Below are 24,569 nucleotides of genomic sequence, written 5' to 3' on the forward strand. Positions count from 1 at the left end.
TCAAATTTACCTATGATAGAAAAATAACGCCAAAAACAAAAAGAAAACTCTGGAGCTTTAGATAGTTGACTGCATATTAAAAAACAGAAGCTAACATCCCCTGAATTTTACACAGATGGACTGAATATATCAATGGACTTGAGTAGGTTGACTAAATATTGATACAGAGAATTACATGATAGATAGTTGACTAAATATACACCAGTTTACTTGAAATCACCTGTTTATCACGTTAATTAGAGAAAGGTGGGTTCTTCGTGTCAGATGCTGTATCAACGGTACTAAAACCTCATCTTCCCCATATTACAGCTATTCAATACCTGTATTACCAGGTGAATGATCATAAAATCTTGGCTAAGTCATTAACAGTTGTCAGTACACTGCCTTTTATATGTAAACACCTGAAAATTAGTTACGTTTTCTTACTGCATTATACACCTACATAAATTGCTGATATTTTATACAACTCAGATTTCTTTTTATATACATCGTCAGCGTAAAACCAATTCATTTTTATATTTCTTTTAATTTTTTTCTGATTATTAAATATTAAGTTTAAGAACTCTAGTTAAATATTTGTTTATCTGCAATCTTATTAACACACAAAATTCTATAGATTTATACAGAAAGAAGCTAGAAGGTAGAATTATTCTGACAAGGGGACTGTAGGCTAACTATGCATGTAATACATTGATGTCTGATATTTATCACAAGTATCAGTGTTTGTACAATGCAAAAAATTGTTGGAACGATTTCTCACAAGACTGGTGTTCCTGTACAGAGCCTGGTGACCATATGAACAAATTCAAACAATCTGACAGATTTGTAAATCTATCCTCTAAATTTAATAGCTGTGGGTAAGATTTGTAATAAAAACCATTAACTCCATAATTTTTCTTTATACTACAGAAAATGAAATAGTTGGCACCCCATGGAAAATGTAAACAACTGTTTCATTATACTGGCCATCCAATAGGCTTGTAGGGTAATCAGCAACTTATTTTGAAATTAAACAAAGTAACAACTACAGTTATTGTAGATGAATTAAAAACAATTTCCTTCTCTCTCTGGGTCTGTGATCCCCACTGATATATAAAGGTAAGGATACAGTTGTCAAGAAAGTAGTGAGGAGGGGGCAAAGAAAAACATAGCGCTTCTGTCAAACCCCCAGAAGTCTTTGCCAAAGATAACAGGCATGTTACAAATGAAATTATGTCAGATGAAAATGGCGACACTAATTTCAAAAGTTTTTATTCGACAAATGTGCTTTGAAGTTATGAAAACAAGTGGATAATGAATTTTTCTCTGGCTTGTACATAACCACATAGTGGGAAAGTTGGGTTGATTATTTTTCCAAGGCGCCCAGTGTGATTTATCAAGTTTCAATTAATTGAATCCTAAATCTTTTTCGGATTTCCTATCAACCTCTCCTGACAAGTCCATTAGCATATTGACCTCAGCGGTCTTGTTATCAGTGGAGGACAGTACAAGAAAATGCCTTCTGAATTCATTTCAAATGACCAAAATGAACATTCGTGTTTTTCTTCAATTGAACGTAGAACAAGCTTGTAATCTTTTGTGACAACAGATAGATAAAGCAGGCTGTCTATTAAAAAGGAAAATCACTCACAGTTAGTGCACGTATAAACTACCACAATATCTAAAAAGGATTCTAAATGAAACCCAGCATTACATTTGAAAAGATATAATTTTTTATAAAGTGCAGAAATAACAATTTATCAAATTAGAAAATTGAATGTTAATCTGATAATGTGGAAATGACAGTTAATTTATAAGAATAGCATTGAAACATGGAAAATGTTCAGTCCCAGATCTGTCAGAAATATTTCATGTCTATTTACACATTATTATTAGTGAAAATAATCCAACATGAATTGACAAAAGAGTCGTGCTGTTAAAATTGTATTAATTTTATGGGTTTATATATTGTTGGGAATGGAATGTCCTAGACTAACATTAGATGATGAATAAAGCATAAATTGAAGTGGCATTTGGACACAGGACTGTTTTGTCAATTTATGTTATTATCTTGCAATAAATCCTCTAGCTTAAATGTGAAATGAGTCGTTGGTTTTGATTTTCTCCTAATCTGTCATTGGTATAACATGGACTTATACATTGTTTAGGCCTCCTCAGCTTTCCATCATTTACAAATACACCATTTATGAAGGGTCGACTAATAGCTCTGCAACCCATTTCATACAAATTTGTTATCAATTTTTCACTTTTTGAATTTCTGTTGCATGTGTAATGAAAGTGCTCGCGAATTATGTTGAATTACTTCAAAATATTTTGTAATTATTTGTGGTAAGGTCCTTGGTGTTGATGTCATTGACGCGTCCTCTAATGATGGGGGAGATTGAAAAAAATTGATATCAGTTAATACTTTGGAGCAATTTAACCAATTAAATGATAATTTTATATATATTTTCATATTTTCAATCAATTTGCTAAAACAGTGGTAACATTCTCTGTTCAGATTACTTAGAATATTAGATTGTGACTGGAACCCTTTTTTTCGTGGCGTTATGATTCTATTAATGCTAACAAATGGCATGTAAACAAAAAGTATTGAGTATTCAGAAAATATCTTACATTTCATTACAAATATAAAACAGTAGGAAAGGATAACATTTTATGTTTGAAATTTGTAAACTTGATGTTTCTATTTCACCCATTAAATTTTATATGATATACGGTCATACCGCACATTTGGTTTATCAGGGGATACCAAAATAGTTACCATGACCACACAAGAAAATCTTTTATCACGGAGAACTAAGATTAAATTTCTCAAACTCTATGTTTAAAATCAAACATTTTATGATGTAACTGAGATATTGCTGTACCTACAGGGAAATGGTGATTTTGGCAAAGGTGAACGAGTTCACTTCCACAAAAGATATCCTCTGTATTAGTCACAATGCATTGCTTTCCTTTAGCCGTACAGATGTAGGACTCGAAAGGCTGTAATTACTGCCTGCTCGCTTGTGTAACATGTGGGACATATCTTTTTATGTGCATATCTGTGACAGAAATTCTGGAGAACCTACCAACTACAAAGTTAATCGATTGGAAATGGCCAGCAGACCTCTGGAATCATGGTGGTCAAAAAACACATCAAGAGAAACATTTGTTGTTAATAAGACAGAAAAGGCGTTATTTAGGCATTACCATTGACAACTATTTGTGATTTATGAAAATAAACATTACAGAAATATATTTTGATGGAAATAACTGAGAATTGAAGTACAATTTTTATTGAATTATATCCAAATTTGTTCATTGTAAATTTGTATTGATGAAAAATATTTATGGCTATTAGAAAAAAAGCTGGACTTTAATGGAGAAGATGTTGTAATAGCAAGCTGCATTTATGACTTTTGAGCCATGTATAAATACACTCATTACAAGATCAAAACCATAGCAGATAATTTATGAATTTACCCATGACAGTCTAGTTTGATTTCTGTTCAGGAGTATGATCACTACCTAATTATTTTCCTATAAATATTAAGTTTTCAAAGGAGAGGGAAATTTAATTTATAACAGCTATGAGCAATAATTCAGAGAAAAGTTCCCAGAATCAATGAACATACATGTTGTAACATCATGTGCAGCCATGACAAGCTTTTTCTAGATTCAGACTTTTAGAACATTGAGAATTTCTTAGGAGGGGGTTGGAATCTTGTTTGTCCACTGGAACCCAGGAGTCCACCCTGATTAATAAAATTAAATATTATTGACCATGATTTGTGTTACAAGTCGGATGATGGTTTTGAATTCCGCTGATGAAACAATGAATTCATCGTGATGTCATTGCAATCTCAAAAGCCATAAAACCTCAGAAACATTAAAAAAACAGAAGCTGTCATTTGACTTTGTAATAACACAACATAATAATGACTTTGATCTGAACATCAACGATTAGATGAGCATCATTCAAACCGCAGAAATATTCAATTTTAGCTTTGAGCAAAGTCAGTATGATGAAAGTTTCTAATTTTAATAAAGATGAATGAAAATTGAGGCTTTTATGATATCAGGGAAATCAATCACTCATTTCAACTTTCAGGATTTTTTTTATAGAAAAAAGGGAGAATATTTCTTTCTAGTTTGAAATGGACGAGAAATCAGAGTGTAGACTTTATAGTCTGGATTTAATGGTGATTGTGTAGGATCAAGTGTTATATATTGTTAGGCTTAAAACAACTGTACAGACATGCTTTTTGAGAGCAAAGAAAGAATAAATTGGTAATTAAACTATTGGAAAAGAGCTTTAATCAACCGTATTGACATGGTGTTGGGGGTCAAAGTAAAATAAAATAAAAATAAAAAGCTTTTATGATAAAAATGATAGACAAGTTTTAGGGGAGAGCAAACGATTATTAATTATTAAAACTTGAATGTTTGAAGACAACTTAAAAACATAGACATGCTTTTTGCAGAAGGTTTTTTGGTGATCAGACCATTGTGGAAAAGAGTGTTGAAACAGCCTATACACAGGCTTTTTTATGTGCTAAGGAAAATTTTTGTAAAAGAATCTTGTAGGCCTGTTCTTGTGTTAATCAGTAAAGCTTTGTCACTGATTTCATCATATGATTTTCTTCTTTTGTGTATATCATTGTTCTTTCCAATCCAGTCATTATTTTGTTTAGTTCAATACTGATATTGCAATAAAGTTTTAAAAAAAATTTTTTATCAGAACATTATAGTTTTGATTTGATTTATATGAGGTAAAAGTAGATAAAAATTTCTTGATGAATTTTCTGATCAATATTGTTAGGTTAAAGAACACTAGAGGATCCAGGATTTTGGAAAACAGGGGCCAAAAACCAGGATTTTGGAAAACAGGGGTCCAAAACCAGGATTTGGAAAAAAGGGGTCCAAAACCAGATTTTGAAAAAAGGGGGGCTCAAAGACATTTTGCTTTCATCTCAATGAAATAGTGCTTAATGAGAAAAAATAATTACCCAAAAAATGTGGGTCCATCACTAAAGAATGAAACATTTTATATAAGTAATGTCTAATTATATTGTTATCTTCATATTTTAAGTAAAATTTATACTTGCTTGGGTTGGTTTTACTTTATAAAGCTGATATATGTATGATGTGTTAAGGCTGGAAAACTGAAACTCTACAACAATGATCAATGCATGTCACAACACATATCACCTTGAATTTTGTTATTTTTTTTTTCAATATCTATCAAGTTTGTCTCCCAGACAAAGCAATTTGCATTTAGCTGAGGATGTTGACAGAAGTGTACAATGTGTGGAGTCTGATGATCCTTGTCTATCCTGAGGCCATTATAGATGCCTCACACCTAATTCGGCCGTTTACTGTAAGAAAATGCACATCTAAAGCTTTGTCATTAATGAGATTTTTACAAAAGGGAAAAGAAGATTGAAAAATGATCAGTTGAATTTCTCAGAGGAATGATTTGTATGAAGTTGGATCCTTATTAAAACATCCAACCCTGTGGAATGCTATTGATTAAATCAGGATTGATTGCAAATCAAGTCTTTGTGTGGTTAAGTCTCAGTTAGGAAGGAAATTAAAATCATATCATACAGAAATTAAACATCTTCAAACTCTGAATCTCTTTACACGATTGTGGTTAGTGCTAGAAGGCATTTGTTAAAGACCTCTAGTGTTAGATGGTGTATTCAACCCAATAGAAACAAGAGTTGTAACACGTTAATTAATACGAATACTTCATACACATGTTGGTAAATCAATGGAAAATAGGAGGACTTCTTGTTTGTATGGAGAACAACTTTTATTTTTGTGCAAAATCTTTTTTCTGTTTTAGTAATGAAAGGATAATTTTTTGCTTAAACATTAAGGATTGTTTTCAGAAGTTTGTGGTTAAAAGATGAATTCCTGTTCAGGTCAGCCCCTATTGTAACTACTTGTACGCAGTAATTTCTATTCAAGTTACCTGAAATTTCATTGTGCATACACAGGTCTTTCACATTGAGAAATCTGTATGATTGGCTTAAGTTCTGTTGAAAAGTTTTACATTTTTTTTAAGAGTACAAATCTGATTTTAAATAAGTGTTGAGGATCTGACTTCCAAATAGATACATGAGACTAGGTAACATTTATATTATTTCCAGATTGAGGATGAAAAAATAACTCGTATTTAATGAAACATCGTCATTGAGATTGATTTTGTATTAGAAACACCACAGGATGTTGTAAGATATTAACAGGACATCCCTTCCTCTTACACTTCTGATGTAGTAACATGTATTTATTCAGTTTTACAAGTCCAAATTGCCTTCGGTTTATGCTTCTAAAGTACAAAATTTGCACGTGTATATAATACATTATTCTGATTTCTTTTCCATGTTCTCTCAAAATTAGATCATGTCTTGCTATCTGTTTGTTTAGAAATTACAAATTTTGATGAAAATAAAAGTACGCAAGCAATACACTAATCAAAGCATTCCGACAGGGAAAGTAATGGTCGGATCAGAATAGCAAGTTTCCACTCAGAATCTTGATAGAGTTTTGTCGGCAATTTTGAGTATTTCTTTCTCGTTCTAAATCATCTTCAATTGAGCACATCAAAGCGCATTGAATGGATGTATATTTGTTTTATTTATTTACACACACAAGTGTGAATGTACTTTTTGAGAACATCAGACATATCCAGCATTTGTCTGTAATATAATTTAGAAGTGTTTATTATATAATATCAGTGTAACACTCGGATGTAGGCCTACGACATGTTGGTTCTGTTAGGTCTGGCTCCATTTGATCTGTGCCAGTTCCATTTGTATCAAATAAAGCCATTTCTCTTTGTTGGCTGCTTAATTCATTATATTATCTCGCTTTTTGTAAGATGTTTACAATTGTTCTATTCTTTGAATTTTTGCTGGGGATTCATTTTCTGGTTGATCATGGCTCTTTTACATGCATAATAACTATTACTATAGCGATGACAGTTCAATATGATCCATTAATATTGAGTTAGGCTGTATATGTATGTATTTCCTGACTTGTTTACAACTGATCAGTAAACATGCTGTGTATGTATAACCAATTAAACAGATGGACAGAATCATCCTAATGTAATAATTTTAAGTTAGTTTTATTAGTTGTATTCGATCTCCAAGGAGAATTTACACTTCAAACAGACCACAATTTTGATTTGAGTAAAGAAGTAATTATATATGTTGATACTGACAATTCAAACCGAGCGGACTTGTAATCTATTTTAAACCAATAACAGCTTGGTTACATTGAGGAATATTCTCTTAATAAAAAGTCCAGCTATAGATAGAGATTTTTCACACAGAGTAATGATATCTACCCAGCTGTATAAATGGACATGTGTATGGTATGTTGAAAGAAATTCAACCTGCAACTGCTGCTGATTCTCACTGAATAAAACTTACTTTAGCTATCTGACCACCTTGTTGAGGTATTAAAGAGTTTACCCATCATATGTTTATATCAAATTCCAGGTAAATCCCAAAGTTTCCCTACGATGGACCTCTGTCAGCTTAGAAATCAATTCATTGCTAACCATACACAGCTTGGTTGAGGGGCGATGGCAATCTAGAAGGAATGATTAAAGAGCTCACAGACAGGAAATAAACAAATGAAATTGCTTAGTAAATTGATGATTTGGTACATTTTTATCTAATTGAGTGTGTAAATTTCTCTGCTAGAGGAAATGATTTGTTTGAAAATTGACATTTGCAGATTTTTTGACATTTATTAGATTCAATAACCAATGGCCTGATTTTCTCATCTGTAGGGTTCTTGATAATTATTTTTCATTTTTAGCCCCATTTCTAATCTTATTCTCCACCTTGAAGCCATATTTTCATTAAGTCCTGATTTTTATTTCCTGTTCTTGAAATAAAACTGGAAACTGAACAATTACTGGGATATAAATTCGAATTCACGATAATAATTGTATGAAAAGTTGTTGTGAAAAAGTAGAGGCAAGCAAGTTTAATGAGATCAAACCTCAACGATTATGACAAGGGAAAATTAGATAAGCATATTCCCGTCATGAAGATTGAATCATTTAAAATTCAATATTCAAAAGTTATTTGCTTCTCACATCGCAAGATTAAAAAAGGAATTACTTCGGACAGTGATGGAGTTATAGCCAATCTTATTCTTTCTACATTTTGTGGAACATTTCCGAGCAAAATTTTTATTGGACCAAAAATAAAATTTATTGAATAATGAGAAAATTACAAAAATAGTCTGGTTCATTAACTGTGAATAGCCACACATAACTGCCATGCCTTCACTTATCTGTCAGCATTCCACACGCAGACAGTGCAGCACACTCAGACATTGGAAACAACACCACAGTAATTATATCAGTTGACATTTCAAACCTAGGATCTCCATTCCTTTGTGTACAAAAACACCATAAAACACTCTACATTAAAGAACATTTTTTTAATTAAGGCGTTACAGTATCTTATAAACATTTGGTTTTTTTAGCCACTTGATGTCAATATCATTGATACACTTTCTAAGATATGGCTTGTGAGCCTGTAAGTTAGGCTGATATTGTTAAAGGCTGATTTCATTTCAGGGTAAACAAAACAGCAAAAACAAATAGTTTCAGTATATTGTTGAGCATAAATAGTGTGACATTAATGTAGAATGTACAGCAGTGGCAGGCTAAGCAGAATTTATCAATTGTCTCTTGGTATCTGAACAGAATGATTATGACTCAACATTTGACATCAGCTATTGTTATAGGATTCGTTAGATAAAAATAAGGGAGATAACTCTTTACTCAAGGAAACTGAGTAAGGTATTAAATGTCACTTTTCAAACTTTAAAAAATTAACGAAATTCAATCAGAATTTACGATATTAAGTGGATGTCAGATTGGAGAGGTTAAAGATAACATGAAATGATAGATTTGATAGACTTTAGACCATTTAAAGAAAATATCAGATTGATAAGTTTTAACATTTGAATATTGTCATGTAAAGTAAATGTCAGTAGGGAGAGGTTCTGAATTCTATAAAGTAGATATATGTGTCAAATATTGAAGATGTTATATCAAATATATATCAGATTGAGGATGTTTAAGAAGGGAAAAAAATATATCAGATTGGAGAGGTTCAAGATGACATATATATATATGTAAATGGTGTTGTATTGGAGAGTTTATATAAGGTTATGTCAGATTGGGGAAATTTATCAAAAAGACGTCATATTGCAGAGGTTTGAAATAAAACATCGGATAGGATTGGTTTAAAAGTCCACTATCAGATTGGAGAGGTTCAAGGTTATATAAAGTTTATTTGTATTAAAGATTCATATAATTCTATGTCAGATTGGAGAGGTTAAAGTTTATATATAGACGGTTTTGTATTGGAGAGTTTATATAATTCTATGTCAGATTGGAGAGGTTAAAGTTTATATATAGACGGTTTTGTATTGGAGAGTTTATATAATTCTATGTCAGATTGGAGAGGTTCAAGTTTATGTACAGTTGGAGAGTTTATATACAAGATATGTGTCAGATATTGTATTGGTGAGACCATATGTCTATAACAGAAGAATAAAACATGAGGATATATGTCAGTGAAAGTTTTTGACTATCCACGTCTGATCCAACCCCTGATTTACGATATCTGTGTTGGTGTCAGGAGAGTTCTAATACAATAGTTGTAATACAATTTTGACATGCGATCTTCAAAGGAAATGCTGTTTTTCTGTGTTAAGCAGGATAGAAGCGAATATATTTGTAATGGTTTAAATCAGATTTGCAGAGGTTTAAACAGATTTCTTGACGTTTGTAGAAATACATGACTGTTTTTTTGTGTGTTTCACTGTGGTATGTTTCTGTCACATTTACTCATGGTAATGCACCCTTAATCCCACGTGAAAGGGAAAAAAGGGGCCACCTACATCCCCTGTCACTTAATTATAGAGATATGGGGCCCTACACAAGGTGAGGGATTTGGGGGTGAGATTTTTTCTGTGGATGTTTGTTAAGGTTACTCTTCCATGAGAAAAGACCTCCGCATAGACAGATGGGGGGCTTCAAGGCAAAATCCCAAGATTATTGGATGTGAAAAATGATTATTGACTATGACAATACAAAAAACATTGATTGATCACATTTTGAATAGTTCACTTTAATCACAAAATTGCAGGGGATCAAAGAATTACATCATTAGAATGAAATATGCCGTCTACACATTGACAGAAAAACTATCTGGTGTTGAATTCCCATGTCAGCATACTCAAGGATCAATATTATGTGATTTCCAAGTGTGAAGAAATGATGCTCATTTGAATATTTTTACTTCTCTGAAAAAAGGAAAGGAGAAAAAAAATGTTTTCCAAATATCATGGGAGTTGTTCTCTTCAAAACTGAGGAATGTTTGGTGTGTTATATATATGTTGAGGAAATTCAGATTTGTTCCATATAGCAGTGTTAACTTCTAGATGACTTTAACATACATGACAGACTGTGTATTAAACTGATCTTAATTTCTGTAGATACCAATATACTTTTGGTTTGGGGCCTTTGACTTTGTACCAGAGGGTACATATATATTCTATTTGTGAGATTGTCTTGACAAGGAGTATATCATTAATGTATTTGTATTGCAGGACATTGGTTCTAAACATCCAGTGTTAATTCTCAGAAGTTATTTCTCTGAATATATTAGCATGTTCCTGGACAACTCCTAAGATAATGTAATGGTTAAATTAAATGATGCCTGTCATAAAGACGAGGACATAATGTTTACTCAGTTCGAGCACTGGCCTATATAACCTTAGGTGAAGATCCAAGGTTTGTGGTTCAATTCAAAATCTCTACCTGTAGGGGTTTGTATTTCTCTTAAGCTGAGAAAAGTAACAGTCTGCACTGCCTGGTTGTATCCGTAGGCTGGACATTTTACTCTTATTCCTCTTGATGGCATGCAAGCGGTTTTCCATGTGTTCAGGGAAGGGACACCACCTCAGAATGACCTGGGTTGTTCACAGGGTGATAAACTCAATGAACAGAACAAAAAATCATTAACAAGAGTTTTTAATTAGACAAATGGTAGCAGTATAACAAGGTTTTAATGGAGGAATGCTGGAAGTATAACAAGGTTTAATGGACAAATGGTTACAGTATGATAAGGTTTTAATGGACGAATGGTGGTAATGTAACAAGGTTTAACAGACAAATGGTGACAGCATGATAAGGTTTTAATGGACAAATGGTGGTAGTATAACAAAGTTTAATGGACACAATGGTATATTGTGGCAGTGTAACAGATTTCTATAGGACATGCAGTCTTTTTTTGTTGCTCAGTTTGAACTTGCTTGGATAAATAGTTGAAATGGAGACAATTTAACTGAATGGATAATTGACCCCATGTCATAAGCTGTCACCACCAAAGCACTTGTTATTCTAGAAAAATAACACAAGTCTATAAATTATGAATTTATTTCTTTCTAAAAGCAGATTTTTAATATCAGAAATTTAAACCAATGGGTTTTGTGTTAAATAATTAAATCTTGTATACATTTATTGGAGTTAACAGGACTGTGGCTTGTTTTTAACAAGGATAGGTGTGGTATTGTCTGATGTGTATACAGTGCATTAGTACAACAATGATGGCTTTGTCATTCAAATCACAAACAAACCACAACATTTCATTGCTATGATAAATAATGTTATTTAAAATCTTCTTTCATTTCATATATCATAAATCTTAATCTGAGGCCGTCTTTTGGATTTTATGAGTAAAAGACACAATGAAATTAATGCAGTATAAAGTTTTGTTTTTTTCTGCGTGCATTTAACTTAATTGGGTATATCAGTGTTTGAATATGATAAATGTATGCATCTGCAAATCTGATAATATGTCAGTAAGGTTTTGTTAACATTAGATGTAATGAACAGTTCCTGGTTAGAACAGGGAGGACATAATTATTATTATCAAAATATGGAGTAACTTTTTAATCAGTTTGTACTTAGGGGTAATGAATCTTGTTCCCTTCTTGAATCCTCCCTCATGGAATAACACATGTTTCTGTAGGTAGCGCCTGTTCTGTTTAGAAGATATATTATTATAGATCTGTGCATTTCCATAAGGTTTAGGATCACATTAGCTGATTGTGTACATTCGGATGTATATACAGGAAGTCCAATTAGTTATCGTGCACCGACACACCCCAAGTGACTGCGGACACCGTCCCTCTGATACACACTCATAAATATACTTATGAATGTCATAAACTGGTGCGAATATCCACTTGTAAATCCTTGATGTTTGGTAACATTTTATCGGGAGTATAAGTCAATATCAGTGTCAACTTAATTCTTTAGGTGTAAGATTTGTAATCATTAAGATTTTACATAAAAGTATTGGAATTAAGAAAATCAAATACATATCATGTATATTTTCAAAATTTGAGAAATCCTCAAATACAAGTCAAAATGACAAAAAGGTACATGACTACTCTGTACACTAAGTTATGGATGCTGGCATGTCCCCAGCTGTGGTTTTATACTGTGCTTGGGTAAAGATGTTGAATTAATAAATATAAATTGACAGGTTTGAATATCTGGCATCGGCATTGAAGTTCATTATTAGCAATAAGTCTGTACAGGTCTAGAAACAGGAGGGAATGTAGCGCCCTTAAGGACTGGTATTAAATGTGGAAAATCTATAAATTGTTTTGATTCATGTATAAGTCTTTGTGGACTATAATACTGGCCAGTGTTATAATTTACTTTGTGTTATCGGATGTTGTGTTGATAGCTATAATCAGAAAGAATTAAATTTGTCATTTCATCCGTCAACGATATATTTCCTACCAAGCCTTGGACTGGCCACACAATGGCCGACCTTTTCAAGTCACATGCAGAGCTTCAGTCTGATTGATACAGTTACATTGGTAAAAATGACATTTTAATCAATAAATACCACAATTACTAGCAGTATCTGTTTATTCAGCTTTTATTGAAGGAGAAATGTGGTGTTTGGATCAATTGACAAAGACTGGTGGCAATATGATTTTATTAGATTTTGATTCCCAAACTTTTAATATCACTGATATCATTTATATGTGCGGTCAATGGCAGGAATTTTTCATTATTTGTCATACATGATCTGGTGATTATGAAGGCTATTTGTTATTTTTGAATATTATTGTATTTAAAACTGTGTAAACAGAGATTAAGTGCAAGAGGCACAAAAGAAATTAATCATTGCAAAAAAGAGTTGATCATTGATTAGAATTGTATCTATTATAAATGATACTCAGTCTTAATGTATTGGGTCCAGTTTCAGTGATTTAAAAGGACTGTTTGATTTACTTTTCAATTTGAACTTGAAGTTTTATTCAGATATTATCAATAGTCAGAGTTTACTATTCAGATATAAATTATGGATTACCTGTAGCAAAACATTGTCAGGCAAAATAATTGTAAGAATAGGAAGTAACACATCGTTCTGCTGGAATCATTTCCATTTTCAAGGGTACACAAACAACACCGTACATTTCAACATAAAAAGTAAAAAATTTGAGGTTTTCATTGGAAGGACACTTGTAACGGATTTTTTTCAAAGATAATATTGATATGTCATAAATAGCTTTGTGTGAAAGTGAATTAGATTCTTGTGCTGGTGCTTTTTATTTCTTTCAATTGATTGCATAAATTGGAAAAGCTGTTTGTTGTCAAGAACAGTACGTCACCACCATATCCGCAGAAATCGTACAGTAAAATCTATTTCCTGTCTCTTGCGGTTTCTTCCGATACTGTCAACGATTTAATTGTGATCACACAAGTCCTTTCATCACTTGGCGTGCTTTCCCCTGATTGTCTACCTGATGTCCAAATAGCAACATTGTTTTCTTCATACAAGAAAAGCGTTTGTATTTCTATATTAGGACCTTTCCAAGTTTTTTACGAACAAAAGCATGTAATCTTCGGTATGATATTTGAAGTGGGTCACACCGAATGGAGGAGTATTCCAAGTGCTTGATGTATTATAGTACTTGAGAAATAATAGAAAAAACATTGACAGTTTTCAGTTGAGATTTCCTAGTCAGGAGGAGATGCTATCTAGGACAGGAGAGCGTTGATACAGGGTTTCTTTAGCTATAATCAACTCAAAAACAAAATTACCACCAAATCTGTACTTTAAGAGATAAATCCAGTTGTGAATTTCTGATGCTAGTTTGTAAACAGTTTTGATTCCATTTATCTTCCATTCAATTGGTATTTGAACAAGTAGATTGCATAATGATAGAAATTACAACAGGAGTGAATAGATTATCTGAAATTTGAAAGATTAAGTCAAACGTATGAAATTGAAGTGATGAAATAGCGCCGTCTTGAATCTTCAGCCTTATAAGATTTCTATGTTGAAGTGTACATTTTTTCCACAGCAAATTCCCCAATCACTTAAATTTACTTGTCATTTTATTGGCTTATATCTCATTCAAAGAAGAAGCTTATATTGTTTTATTATTTTTCACCAAAAGTGCTTGATAGTTTACATGTTAAGAAACCAGACCAGTACCTTTCAAGTGTCTTTATTTTCAACTGAGTGTTACTTATCTGAGAAGCTGTATTCGTGTTTATTGTTACACAAGAGGTTATGCTTTCATGTGTTTCATTTAGAGTTATCTTCCCATTGTGTTACTTTTACCAATCAGAATCTCAGTATGATTATTTAATTTACCATTTTGAGAAAGTGATAAGAAAAGAGAATAGGTGGCGCCATTTTCTAATAAGCTAGCTGCAAGATTTGATACACAACTTTCAAATAGACAGAGATAAATATTAAATATTAAGTCAACAATGCAATAAATAGATGTTTCTAGACTAATATCTATTCCAATACCAAAGAACACGGTGGTATCTGGTGCGTCAATGACTTTATAATAACCTGTGGTGTCAGCAGTAAGAAGGAAGTGATTAATACTCCACATATACACTATCAGAATGATAATCCAGCAGACATATTATAGGATATTAAAAAACACATAACATTATATTGCCTTATAGTTATCAATTTTGTACTTTATAGATATCTTCAAGTATATTAGCTTTATGAAAGGTTTGTTGATGACAGAGTTATTGACACATTTTTCTAACTGATGAGAATAATGATTCCCTCTTAATTATTTGATAAAATATATATAATGAGATTCCCTAACATTATCTTTCAAGAAAAGAATATTATAGCTATCTTCATTTTCAGTGTATGTTTGTTGTTTTTGTCTCAGTATTTGACTGGTTTTTAATTTTCACTAGGTCTTTCAAATTTACTTACAGACCGGAAGTCTTTATTCAACGGATTTGCCCACCATCCCTATGCCATGGGACCACTGCCATTTATGCCCCTGAACCATCCCATGATTTCTCCACCAACCTCAATTGCTATGGCAACCCATCTTGGCCTTCGACCTGATGGTTCCATTATCAAGGACAGGTCAAGTTCGGAATCTGACCTCATGTCACCAAGGTAACTGATTTATATTCCTGTATCAAACAACACAAGTTGAGACAAGAGAAACATGTTGTAATGAGATAAAACGAATTATAGATTTGTATGTCAAATGTTTGTGATGTACAAAATATACTTGTGAAATGCTATCAGGTGTGGGACGAGTTTGAATCAGTCGTTTATTGCCAAGAAGGCGAGACATAACCGGCCAATCTGTATGTACAAGCAGTTTGTGGATATGCTGTTAATTTACTGCATAATGTTTATAGTTTGTAGAGATAGAATTGGCTAAATTTGAAATGACTGATAAGACCAGGCTGATAAACCAGGCTGTACAGTCCTGTGTTATCAATAAATATTCAATTAGAGTTATCATGGTTATTAAAGGAATGTTTCTAGTGCAAGCTAATGTTTATTTTGAAGTGATCGTGTTCCGGGATAACACTTTACAGGTTCGCTTGGTGTAACAATCACAAAAATTGTCAAACTATTTCTGATAATCAGAAATGAAATGTAATTGAAATACAAGATGAGGATATGGAGATGAGAATTTATTGGAATACAGTGTAGTTTTTTTACCTGGATATTGATGTAAAACCTGATTCAATATGAAGTTGATAAGTTGACCGTTGTCGTCATTAGTGAGTTGGTATTTCAGATTGCCCCGATTGGGCCTCATTCGAAGTTCTGTATCATTTTGCCATTTCCATAACGTACCGATTTACATCATGCCATGCACTAGGTACAAGAAATACAGAACCAGTAATTATCTCTTCTGATATACTCATGGCAGCAATGGCCAAAAAAAGAAGTTCTGAAATATTAAAAGTAACATCATTAGATCAGTTATAGAACTAGGTCAAAATTGGATTTGCAATCATATGAATCACAAATCAATAGACCGTGTTGTATTGCTGATGGGTTCATAATGTCAGCTAAAAATTTACATGGATATTCGGTGTAGGATTATCAGAAAAAAGTCAAGATATACTCTTCAAACAATTTTTATATAGAAATAAAATATTTGATTTGAAATTGAAATAAACTTTGAGATAAATAAAAATAGTTATGGAGATGAACAAAACCTTAGCTTTTTCTGACTGGTTATGTGACATTTCTCCGTCTTAACATCAAGCAAATTGGTCTGTTTTATACCTTTTTTTCCCAAATTGAGCTTTTATTCATTGGAAATAATGCTGTCATACTCGTATTGTCTATTGCCGGGAACAAAGTGTCTATTAGGCCGACTCCAACATTATGTTATTTATACGGTTTCCTCAAACTTTGTTCTGTCAATGGATATTAAGACATTGTGATATAGGATGTCTAGAATGCTCTGTTCCTTAGCATGACAAACTTGGACAATAGGATTTGTTTATGTTCCTTGGGTAGTGATATAAGTCAAGTAAGTAGCAGTGTCTGTTAACCTCTATGGCCCAGGCGACGCAAGCAATAAAAGCTCGCCAGTAAATACCACTGTCTCTCCTTCAGACAATGCATACAGTTTTCAGATTGTCTAAATTGCACATGGGTTTCCAGTAATACCTTACATTGGGACCAACACATGCTAAGTTCTTCTGTCTAAAATCCTTCCATTTTGGCAAATATGCTTTTAAAACTCAAAACCGTGTATTTATCGGAAAAGCTTTTGTCTGAGGCAAAATTACCATGTCTTTGAGTCGGATTTTCTCTCCGATTTCCATGATACGTACAAAGAAACTGATATAATTTCCCCAATTGCTGTTAAAAGCCTCGATATCCTATTGATTGCGTATGGTGTACTGTTTGACCTATTCAGATGTAGAAATCTTCTCTGCCACTAGGCGTGTTTTCTATTAAGAATTTTTCTTCCTTCATCTTCCAAGGTATAAGATACAAATTAATGCCTACACCACTCTATCCATTTCCGATGTTTCTCCTTTTTAAGCTGTTAAGGATTCCATTTCTGGATATATTCTGTGCCTTAATAACCGTGTTGCGGACATAGCAGCCTTTTATGCCACCTGCTAGCCAGCAATCTCTAGTAAGCCAATTTTTTTGGCGTGTGTGTGTTTTTTTTTTAAATTGTCTTACAACTATAGGTTAGAAAGATTTTTATTACACAGCATCATAATTCTTGGTTTGAGATTCCGTTTTTGTTGTTATGTATTCTGTCTGTTTCCAAGGACATGGATTTCATGTAGTTAAGTGTAGAGAACTCTTTCCATGTGCTCTTGTTGACCATAGATGTAATTTGTGGATGTTGTACACAAAGCAATTGCAGGTTTTAGCTGTTTCACTTGCTAGATTCTATCTCTGATTCCCACTTATATCGGAAAGCCTCTAATTCTCAATGTGCTCACCAATAATCACAACAATCTGGGTGGTCACATTTTCACATACCAGGAAATTCCATTTTCTTGTCAATTTTCCTGTTTTAAACAGTTTTATAATATCATGCCTTCCTGCAAATTAAATTTTCTGTACATAATTTGGGTGAGGTGTATGTGACCTATCGGGCATATATGGTAAGTATAATGATAGACATTAGACAGATGGATTGGGTGTCATGTTGAAATTGTTAACTTGCAGAATGTGTTTTATTATTAGTGGAGCACCTGGGTTGGATTTGTGTATAAAATGGAGTCTGATATACATATCAGTAGGCAGGGGATGAATCTTTTTTAGACCTAGCATGTCACTCAAATTTTCTTATGCTGAAACTTAAAGTACACCTGTATAGAAGTTTTTTTTTAATAAAGAAAGAAAGTGATGTTCATTTCAAATTTTGCTTATATCTATAGGTCAGGTATGAATCTACAAACAATAAATTTTCTATAAAACCAACTGTGATTCTCGACAGAACTTTATGAAAAATAGATGATCTTGGGATGATACACAAACTTGGATCATAAACTTTTGATATCTTTCAAACGTAAGGAATGTTGTAGGTTCATTTGACTTTTATGCCATTGTTTTTATTTCATTTTCTACTTTATATTACTTCAAAGATACGATTAGGAGTGATGGAGCTAATTCCATGGTTATTGGGGGCAGGAGCACCATATTCCATGACCTTGAAAGTATAATGTACTGTGTCTGTTCAAGTAGGTTCAGGTCACTATTGAAAGGAATCATAATTTCCCAGGAAATAAAAAAATCTTAAACTCATAGAACATGGTCACTTGGGTCATTTTTGGGGATGAAAAAAAGTTGAAACAGATGTATATATGAACTTTACTTTGAAATTAATCTGTAAGCTGTTCATTTTGAACATCAAAAAGTTTAAGATTTTCTCAGCCACCTGACAGCAGGTTACAGAATTATCCTTAGAAATGGTGGAAAGACTTATATGTACTTTAGGAATTATCCATTTGGATGACAACTTTACCATCTTATGATGGCAGATCTTCAAAGACTTGTTCGTTACTTATCTCCCTTTAATCTGCCATTGTTAGTCCCGAGGGGCCCTTCATGACCAGATCATTTGGTGCAATTCAACAATCTGCAGATATAATGGCAGATGTAAAGAAGCAGAGTTTTAGAGGATTTCAAATTTGATAAGTTTTTTTTTCTGTTCCATGACTGGCTGTTGGATATGAGATATAATTAAATCTGACAGGCCATAAGGTTAACATATAGTCTAATGCTTGTGTGAAAAGATGCTTTCCTTCTTGTATAAAAGACAGCTTGACTTGAATGATGGCTGCCATATATACAGGAAATCAGCATTCTGTTTCATAACCAACATTTGTATTTGCTTTAGATGGCAGATTGTTCTGAATAAAATCCTCCTACTTCAGAGGCATAATTTCCATTTCCAAATAAAACATTTCAATAAAATAGCATTTCATTGCTCTGTTTCTTCAGATATCAGTTGTATAATGCTTTCATATCTGTGTGGATAGCATCAACAGTGAAAATTCCAGCTTTCAAGAAATAATTAGATTGTGCTATTAATGACAAGTCTACCGAGAGGAAGACTTCAGATATGGGGATGTGTTAGCCTTTTGTAAAAGCTGTGAAAATTTAGGTTCTTCCCTAATGTCAAAATTACGCTATTTTCTCTTTGATGAAAATTGATCCTCGGATGGCAGTGTTGTTTTATTGAATCATATTATATATAAGCCATGTCCAAATGAAAGGGAATTTTTGTGTGGAAATGATATATCTTCAAATGTCTAATGAATTAGGGGTTTTAGGTCTGTTTTGTTCATTCAGGAAATTGGAATTGAGAAGAGTGTAGAGAACAAGGATATGATGGTATTAATAGCTGTAATTAACAGATGAGGAGAGATAATATCCTTTGGGATTCATACAAAGATCTTGAGTCCAGATGTCTTTCATCAAAATGTAAAATATATTTAATTTGGCTTTTCTGATATTTACAGTAGGATCATCAGCGTGCACTCACAATGTTCACTTTTAGTCTAACGTTACCCCACATATATCAAAAACAGCCTCTATATCAAACAATTTTATTATCATATTCATCGACTTTTTATATCTAGCTCGTACTTAGAGATAATGTCAATTTCAAAAGTACAAAACATTCTGTAAAATTACCCCAAAACACATGTTGGTGAATTCAGTCCTTATCTAGTATTGCTTTGTCGTGTTAGACTAGCTTTGTTCTGTTTTAATGTTGATGCTAAGTTCTCCTGGCAGCTGATGTTGTTTTTTTTTTCATGAAAAGATCCCCAAAACTTTGAATATTTACAACATTAATCTTCTCTAAAGATTTCTAAAGTCCAATATGATGTATAGTTTTAATGTTTAGACTTAATAGTACAAAGCATTTAGATAACGTTACTGTATACCTACCTACCTATCAATATTTCATACTTAACATTTTTTCACCACATATTTCTGAGATATATTGTATCTGATATATTGGAGCAAATTTTCGTAGGGTTTCTTTCAATAGATAAAAAGAAATCTCAGACAGAAGGTTACTTTGGAAGTAATTTTGATAAAAGTTGATGAATAATTCCATGATGGGAGTCAATATTTTCAAGATTTTCTTTTAAAATCATGGAATATATTTTAACATATTAAAATTTTGTGCAATCTTGATGAAAAAGGACATCTAATAGATAATTCTAAAAATCAAAGCCTTACATACATTACATTGTTGACCAATCGGGTAAAATGAACATGCTTAACAAAACATGAGAAAGATTGGATGTAAGCGTAAAAATTTCAACAGTCATGTACAAGGATGAATGATCCTAACACATTAACACTCTGGTAAACTTGTGTTTATAAAATATTAGTTGAGGAAAATTGTAATTTTTACAATGTGACTGATTATAAATGTTGAGCAGCATTAATTGCATATTGAGTGGTTGGTTGGCTGGCATAGTGGTAAAGCACTTGCCTGTTGCCAAGATGTCTGGGGTTCGATTCTCTGAACAGACATGTAAAGGTAAAAGGTCACTTGCCCGATCCCGTGGGTTTCGTCTGGGTACTCCTATTTCCTCTTATAGTAAAACCCCTTTTTCTCACTTCAATCAGGGTGAATATAAGTTGGATAACTTGTTTTGCAATTGTTGTAACATAAATAATGTTTTCCTTAACTTTCGAGCGGCATTGTAATTTTCACATGATTTCATTAATTATATTCCTTTAATTACATATTGCTGTCTGAATACTTTTATCAAAGGGAGGCCACTCTGTTAATGATAACATACCCTACAGAACTTGGCCGCCATTCATAATTAGCACATAGCAATGCATGCTAAACAGTCATTGGAGAACAACATCACAAAATCTGTTTTATTAGATGAAAGGATTGCTAACGACTCGTTGCGACACATTTGTGAGGAGAAAGTCAACCTCCACAATGCTGCATGGGACGTCTTTTTATCTGTAATGACCAATTTTTTGGCATTGCTACTAACACTGAACACAACATTTGTACACAACTCATTTCTACCCTCTTGGAATTTAAGCAGAAATATTAATTAGGCATCTTGACTCTAAAATATTTTTGAATGGCATTGCCAAGTAATGAAAGTCAGAGCAAAAAAGCAAGCAGAATTGTATGATCTTTGAGATATGTTTTGGATGTGCTCTCATGAAAATATTAGGCTTTTTTTGCTGGATGCCATTAATACATACAACCAAAGAAAGCCAAGTTTTGTGATGTTAAACGCAATGTTGAGTAGCTGTATTTTACACCCAGAATAACTGGGTGTGCATTTCACTTTAATTCTTATTGGAATCAGATTGCGATAAAGGAAAATATTGTGTTTATACATCTTCTCATTAGTCGCTTACCATTTTAATGAAACGTTGAGAATCTCACATGAAGAGGCAGTTGTGCCTTTCCACTGTAGACTTTGTTTGATGGCGCTGTATAAAGAACTCATTGATGTTCGTATGTTTGTGGGGATTTCTGCTTTCCTTTTCTTGGTTTGATGATGAAAGTTTCTGGTTTCCTCTTGTCATTCTCCTGATTTTTTTATCTTGTGGAAAATGGAGTTGTGTCTAATGTCGTAAAAATTAATCAAAAGGAATTTGTACATTAAAAGAAACAGAAACGTACAATATTGAAATAAGGTTTTTTCACCAAGAGGGTGGTGGTTTTCATTAATACTTCTAAAAACATGTTGATCTAGTTAAGAATTTGTAACCTTTTGTAATATGATTCGTTATGGAGAGATTTGGCAGGTGTTGAGTGGTTGTAATTGGTGTATTTACTGATGTTGTACTGGGGTTCATAGTACTGTTAATTGTTTTGAACTCTTTTAAATGTTCTTTTTTTTTAATATTACAAAGCAAACGGTAATGAATCATGATATTGCTGCTTTTAATGTAACCTTGATAAAAGTTATGGAAAACCAATCGGGATCAATATTCTAATATTAGTTAGAGTTAGATTTCACCATACATCTGCTTGCATTAGCATGATCTACACATATACACGTAAAATGGAACAACTCATTGTATTTTATGTATCCTTATCATCATCTTACATAGAATTAAAACTACAGTATCTACGATCTTCCTAGTTTTGTTACCATGGCAACTCAAATGCTGTACCAAATGTCGGATAAATCAAATATCATACAAGGGAGGTTACATTTTATTAGGTAGAAATAAACATGTTTTTACACGTGTTTTACCTGCTTAACACCATGAAATAATATCTGTTTAACCATTGTAATGCCTTGTAATAATACAGGTTTTACTTGTGTAACATCTTGTAATAGTATCTGTTTTTACCTGTATAACATCTTGTAATAGTATCTGTTTTACCTGTATAACATCTTGTAATAGTATCTGTTGTACCTGTATAACATCTTGTAATTACATCTGTGTCACCTGTATAACATCTTGTAATAGTATCTGTTTTTACCTGTATAACATCTTGTAATAGTATCTGTTTTTACCTGTATAACATCTTGTAATAGTATCTGTTTTTACCTGTATAACATCTTGTAATAGTATCTGTTTTACCTGTATAACATCTTGTAATAGTATCTGTTTTACCTGTATAACATCTTGTAATAGTATCTGTTTTACCTGTATAACATCTTGTAATAGTATCTGTTTTTACCTGTATAACATCTTGTAATAGTATCTGTTTTTACCTGTATAACATCTTGTAATAGTATCTGTTTTTACCTGTATAACATCTTGTAATTACATCTGTGTCACCTGTATAACATCTTGTAATTACATCTGTGTCACCTGTATAACACCTTGTAATTACATCATAGTAACCTGTTTAGCAATTGGTAATTACCTATTTTACTGACAGATCTAGAGATGAACGTCTGGAAGCTGCCATGAAGATGGGTCGTGTGTCTCCTCACTATGACTCGGAGAGATTGCACCGCACCTCGGAATATGACAGTAAGTCTTTCTTTATAACATCTTATCCATAATGCTATTCATTCAGTTGTCTCCTATATACTTCTCCCTACTTTTTTGTCATGTCTATGTATAAAACTGCTTGGAAACTTAAGTCATTAGACCCTTGGACTAATAAACTTGAGATGAAGATCTGAGGTGATTGGTGTAATCTCTATCTCAGGCAGTTACAATGTATCACAGACAGTCCTTTACTGTCATAGCTGTGTCCTTGGTCAAGACACTTTACTTTACCCTTACTTTATTTTATTGACTGAATGGAACGTGATGGATCTTCCTCATGATGTTCAGTGAGGTAAACCTGCAGCTGCTTCAAGGAGATCCATTTTGAAGATAAAACCTATTAAAGAATTAATAAAACAGTTCAAATCCCCTCTCATTTCTATACTGAATCTATTATTGTACATGTTTATTAAACATCATAAAACCTCACAGAATCAATTGTCAACAGACTGCCATGGAAATTCAATTTGTTTATATACCGTATGACTGCATATTTCTAAGTCCAGTTACAATTTACTTTTTTTTTCCAGTTGAAACAATGCTGTTTTAATGAAAAACTATGAGCAATTGATGCAATAAATTTTGTTCTTCTTATTAAATAATTCCAACATGTCAGTCATATTCTACAGTTAAAAAGGCTTATTATTTGGAATTAACACACTTAATGTGATGTTATCAACTTTAGAGGTTGTTCTATGTTGTCATTAACAGAACCTCTGCTCGTATTTGCAAAAGCAGCCAATAGTATTAGATCTCGGTGATTTTCTATCATCTACCTAAAGTCTGTCAAATTATCAATTATACCAGCATCTCTGAAATGTTAAGTTTTCACAACATAAAATTCTACAATTATTCTCATGAAGAATTCCAAAGAATTCGTGTTCAGTATGTAATGCTTATCCCTGAGTAAGAAGGGTTAACACTGATATGTTGGAATCCAGAAAATTCTCATCTGGTCTCATCAAAATTGAGGTACTTATCTCAAACTCAAATTGGTGCAAATGAATATTTGATAAGGTTGATAAGTAGCGACTCCTGCGAGGAAAGGATGACTTCTCTGTATAGACAGGCAGCGTCCACACAGCCATGCTACATACTCCCAACAACCTCACTACTCACTATATTAATATTTACTTTTTTCCTTCCGCTAATGTGCTTCAATGTAGAGTCGTTTATTTTTATTGCATGCAGTCGTAGAAATTTTATGGGTTACCCCAT

The 24,569-nt window shown here is 32.7% G+C and overlaps 1 protein-coding gene across 2 annotated transcripts in view; it reads left to right on the forward strand.

Moving 5' to 3' along the window:
- LOC132545593 (dachshund homolog 1-like) overlaps positions 1–24,569 on the forward strand; it is a 90,456-nt gene that overhangs the window by 41,403 nt on the left and 24,484 nt on the right. The window contains exons 3-4 of one of the 2 annotated variants that reach the window (XM_060209285.1): positions 15,296–15,506; positions 23,236–23,330. In XM_060209285.1, coding sequence (XP_060065268.1) covers positions 15,296–15,506; positions 23,236–23,330 — 306 coding nt within the window. The remainder of the gene's footprint in view (positions 1–15,295; positions 15,507–23,235; positions 23,331–24,569) is intronic. The other variant, XM_060209286.1, reaches the window with a different exon arrangement.

This window comes from Ylistrum balloti, unplaced genomic scaffold (genome assembly GCF_031769215.1).
Source record: "Ylistrum balloti isolate Yb309-2 unplaced genomic scaffold, AGI_CSIRO_Ybal_v1 Utg369850, whole genome shotgun sequence".
In the NCBI taxonomy this organism is placed as follows: Eukaryota; Metazoa; Mollusca; class Bivalvia; order Pectinida; family Pectinidae; genus Ylistrum; species Ylistrum balloti.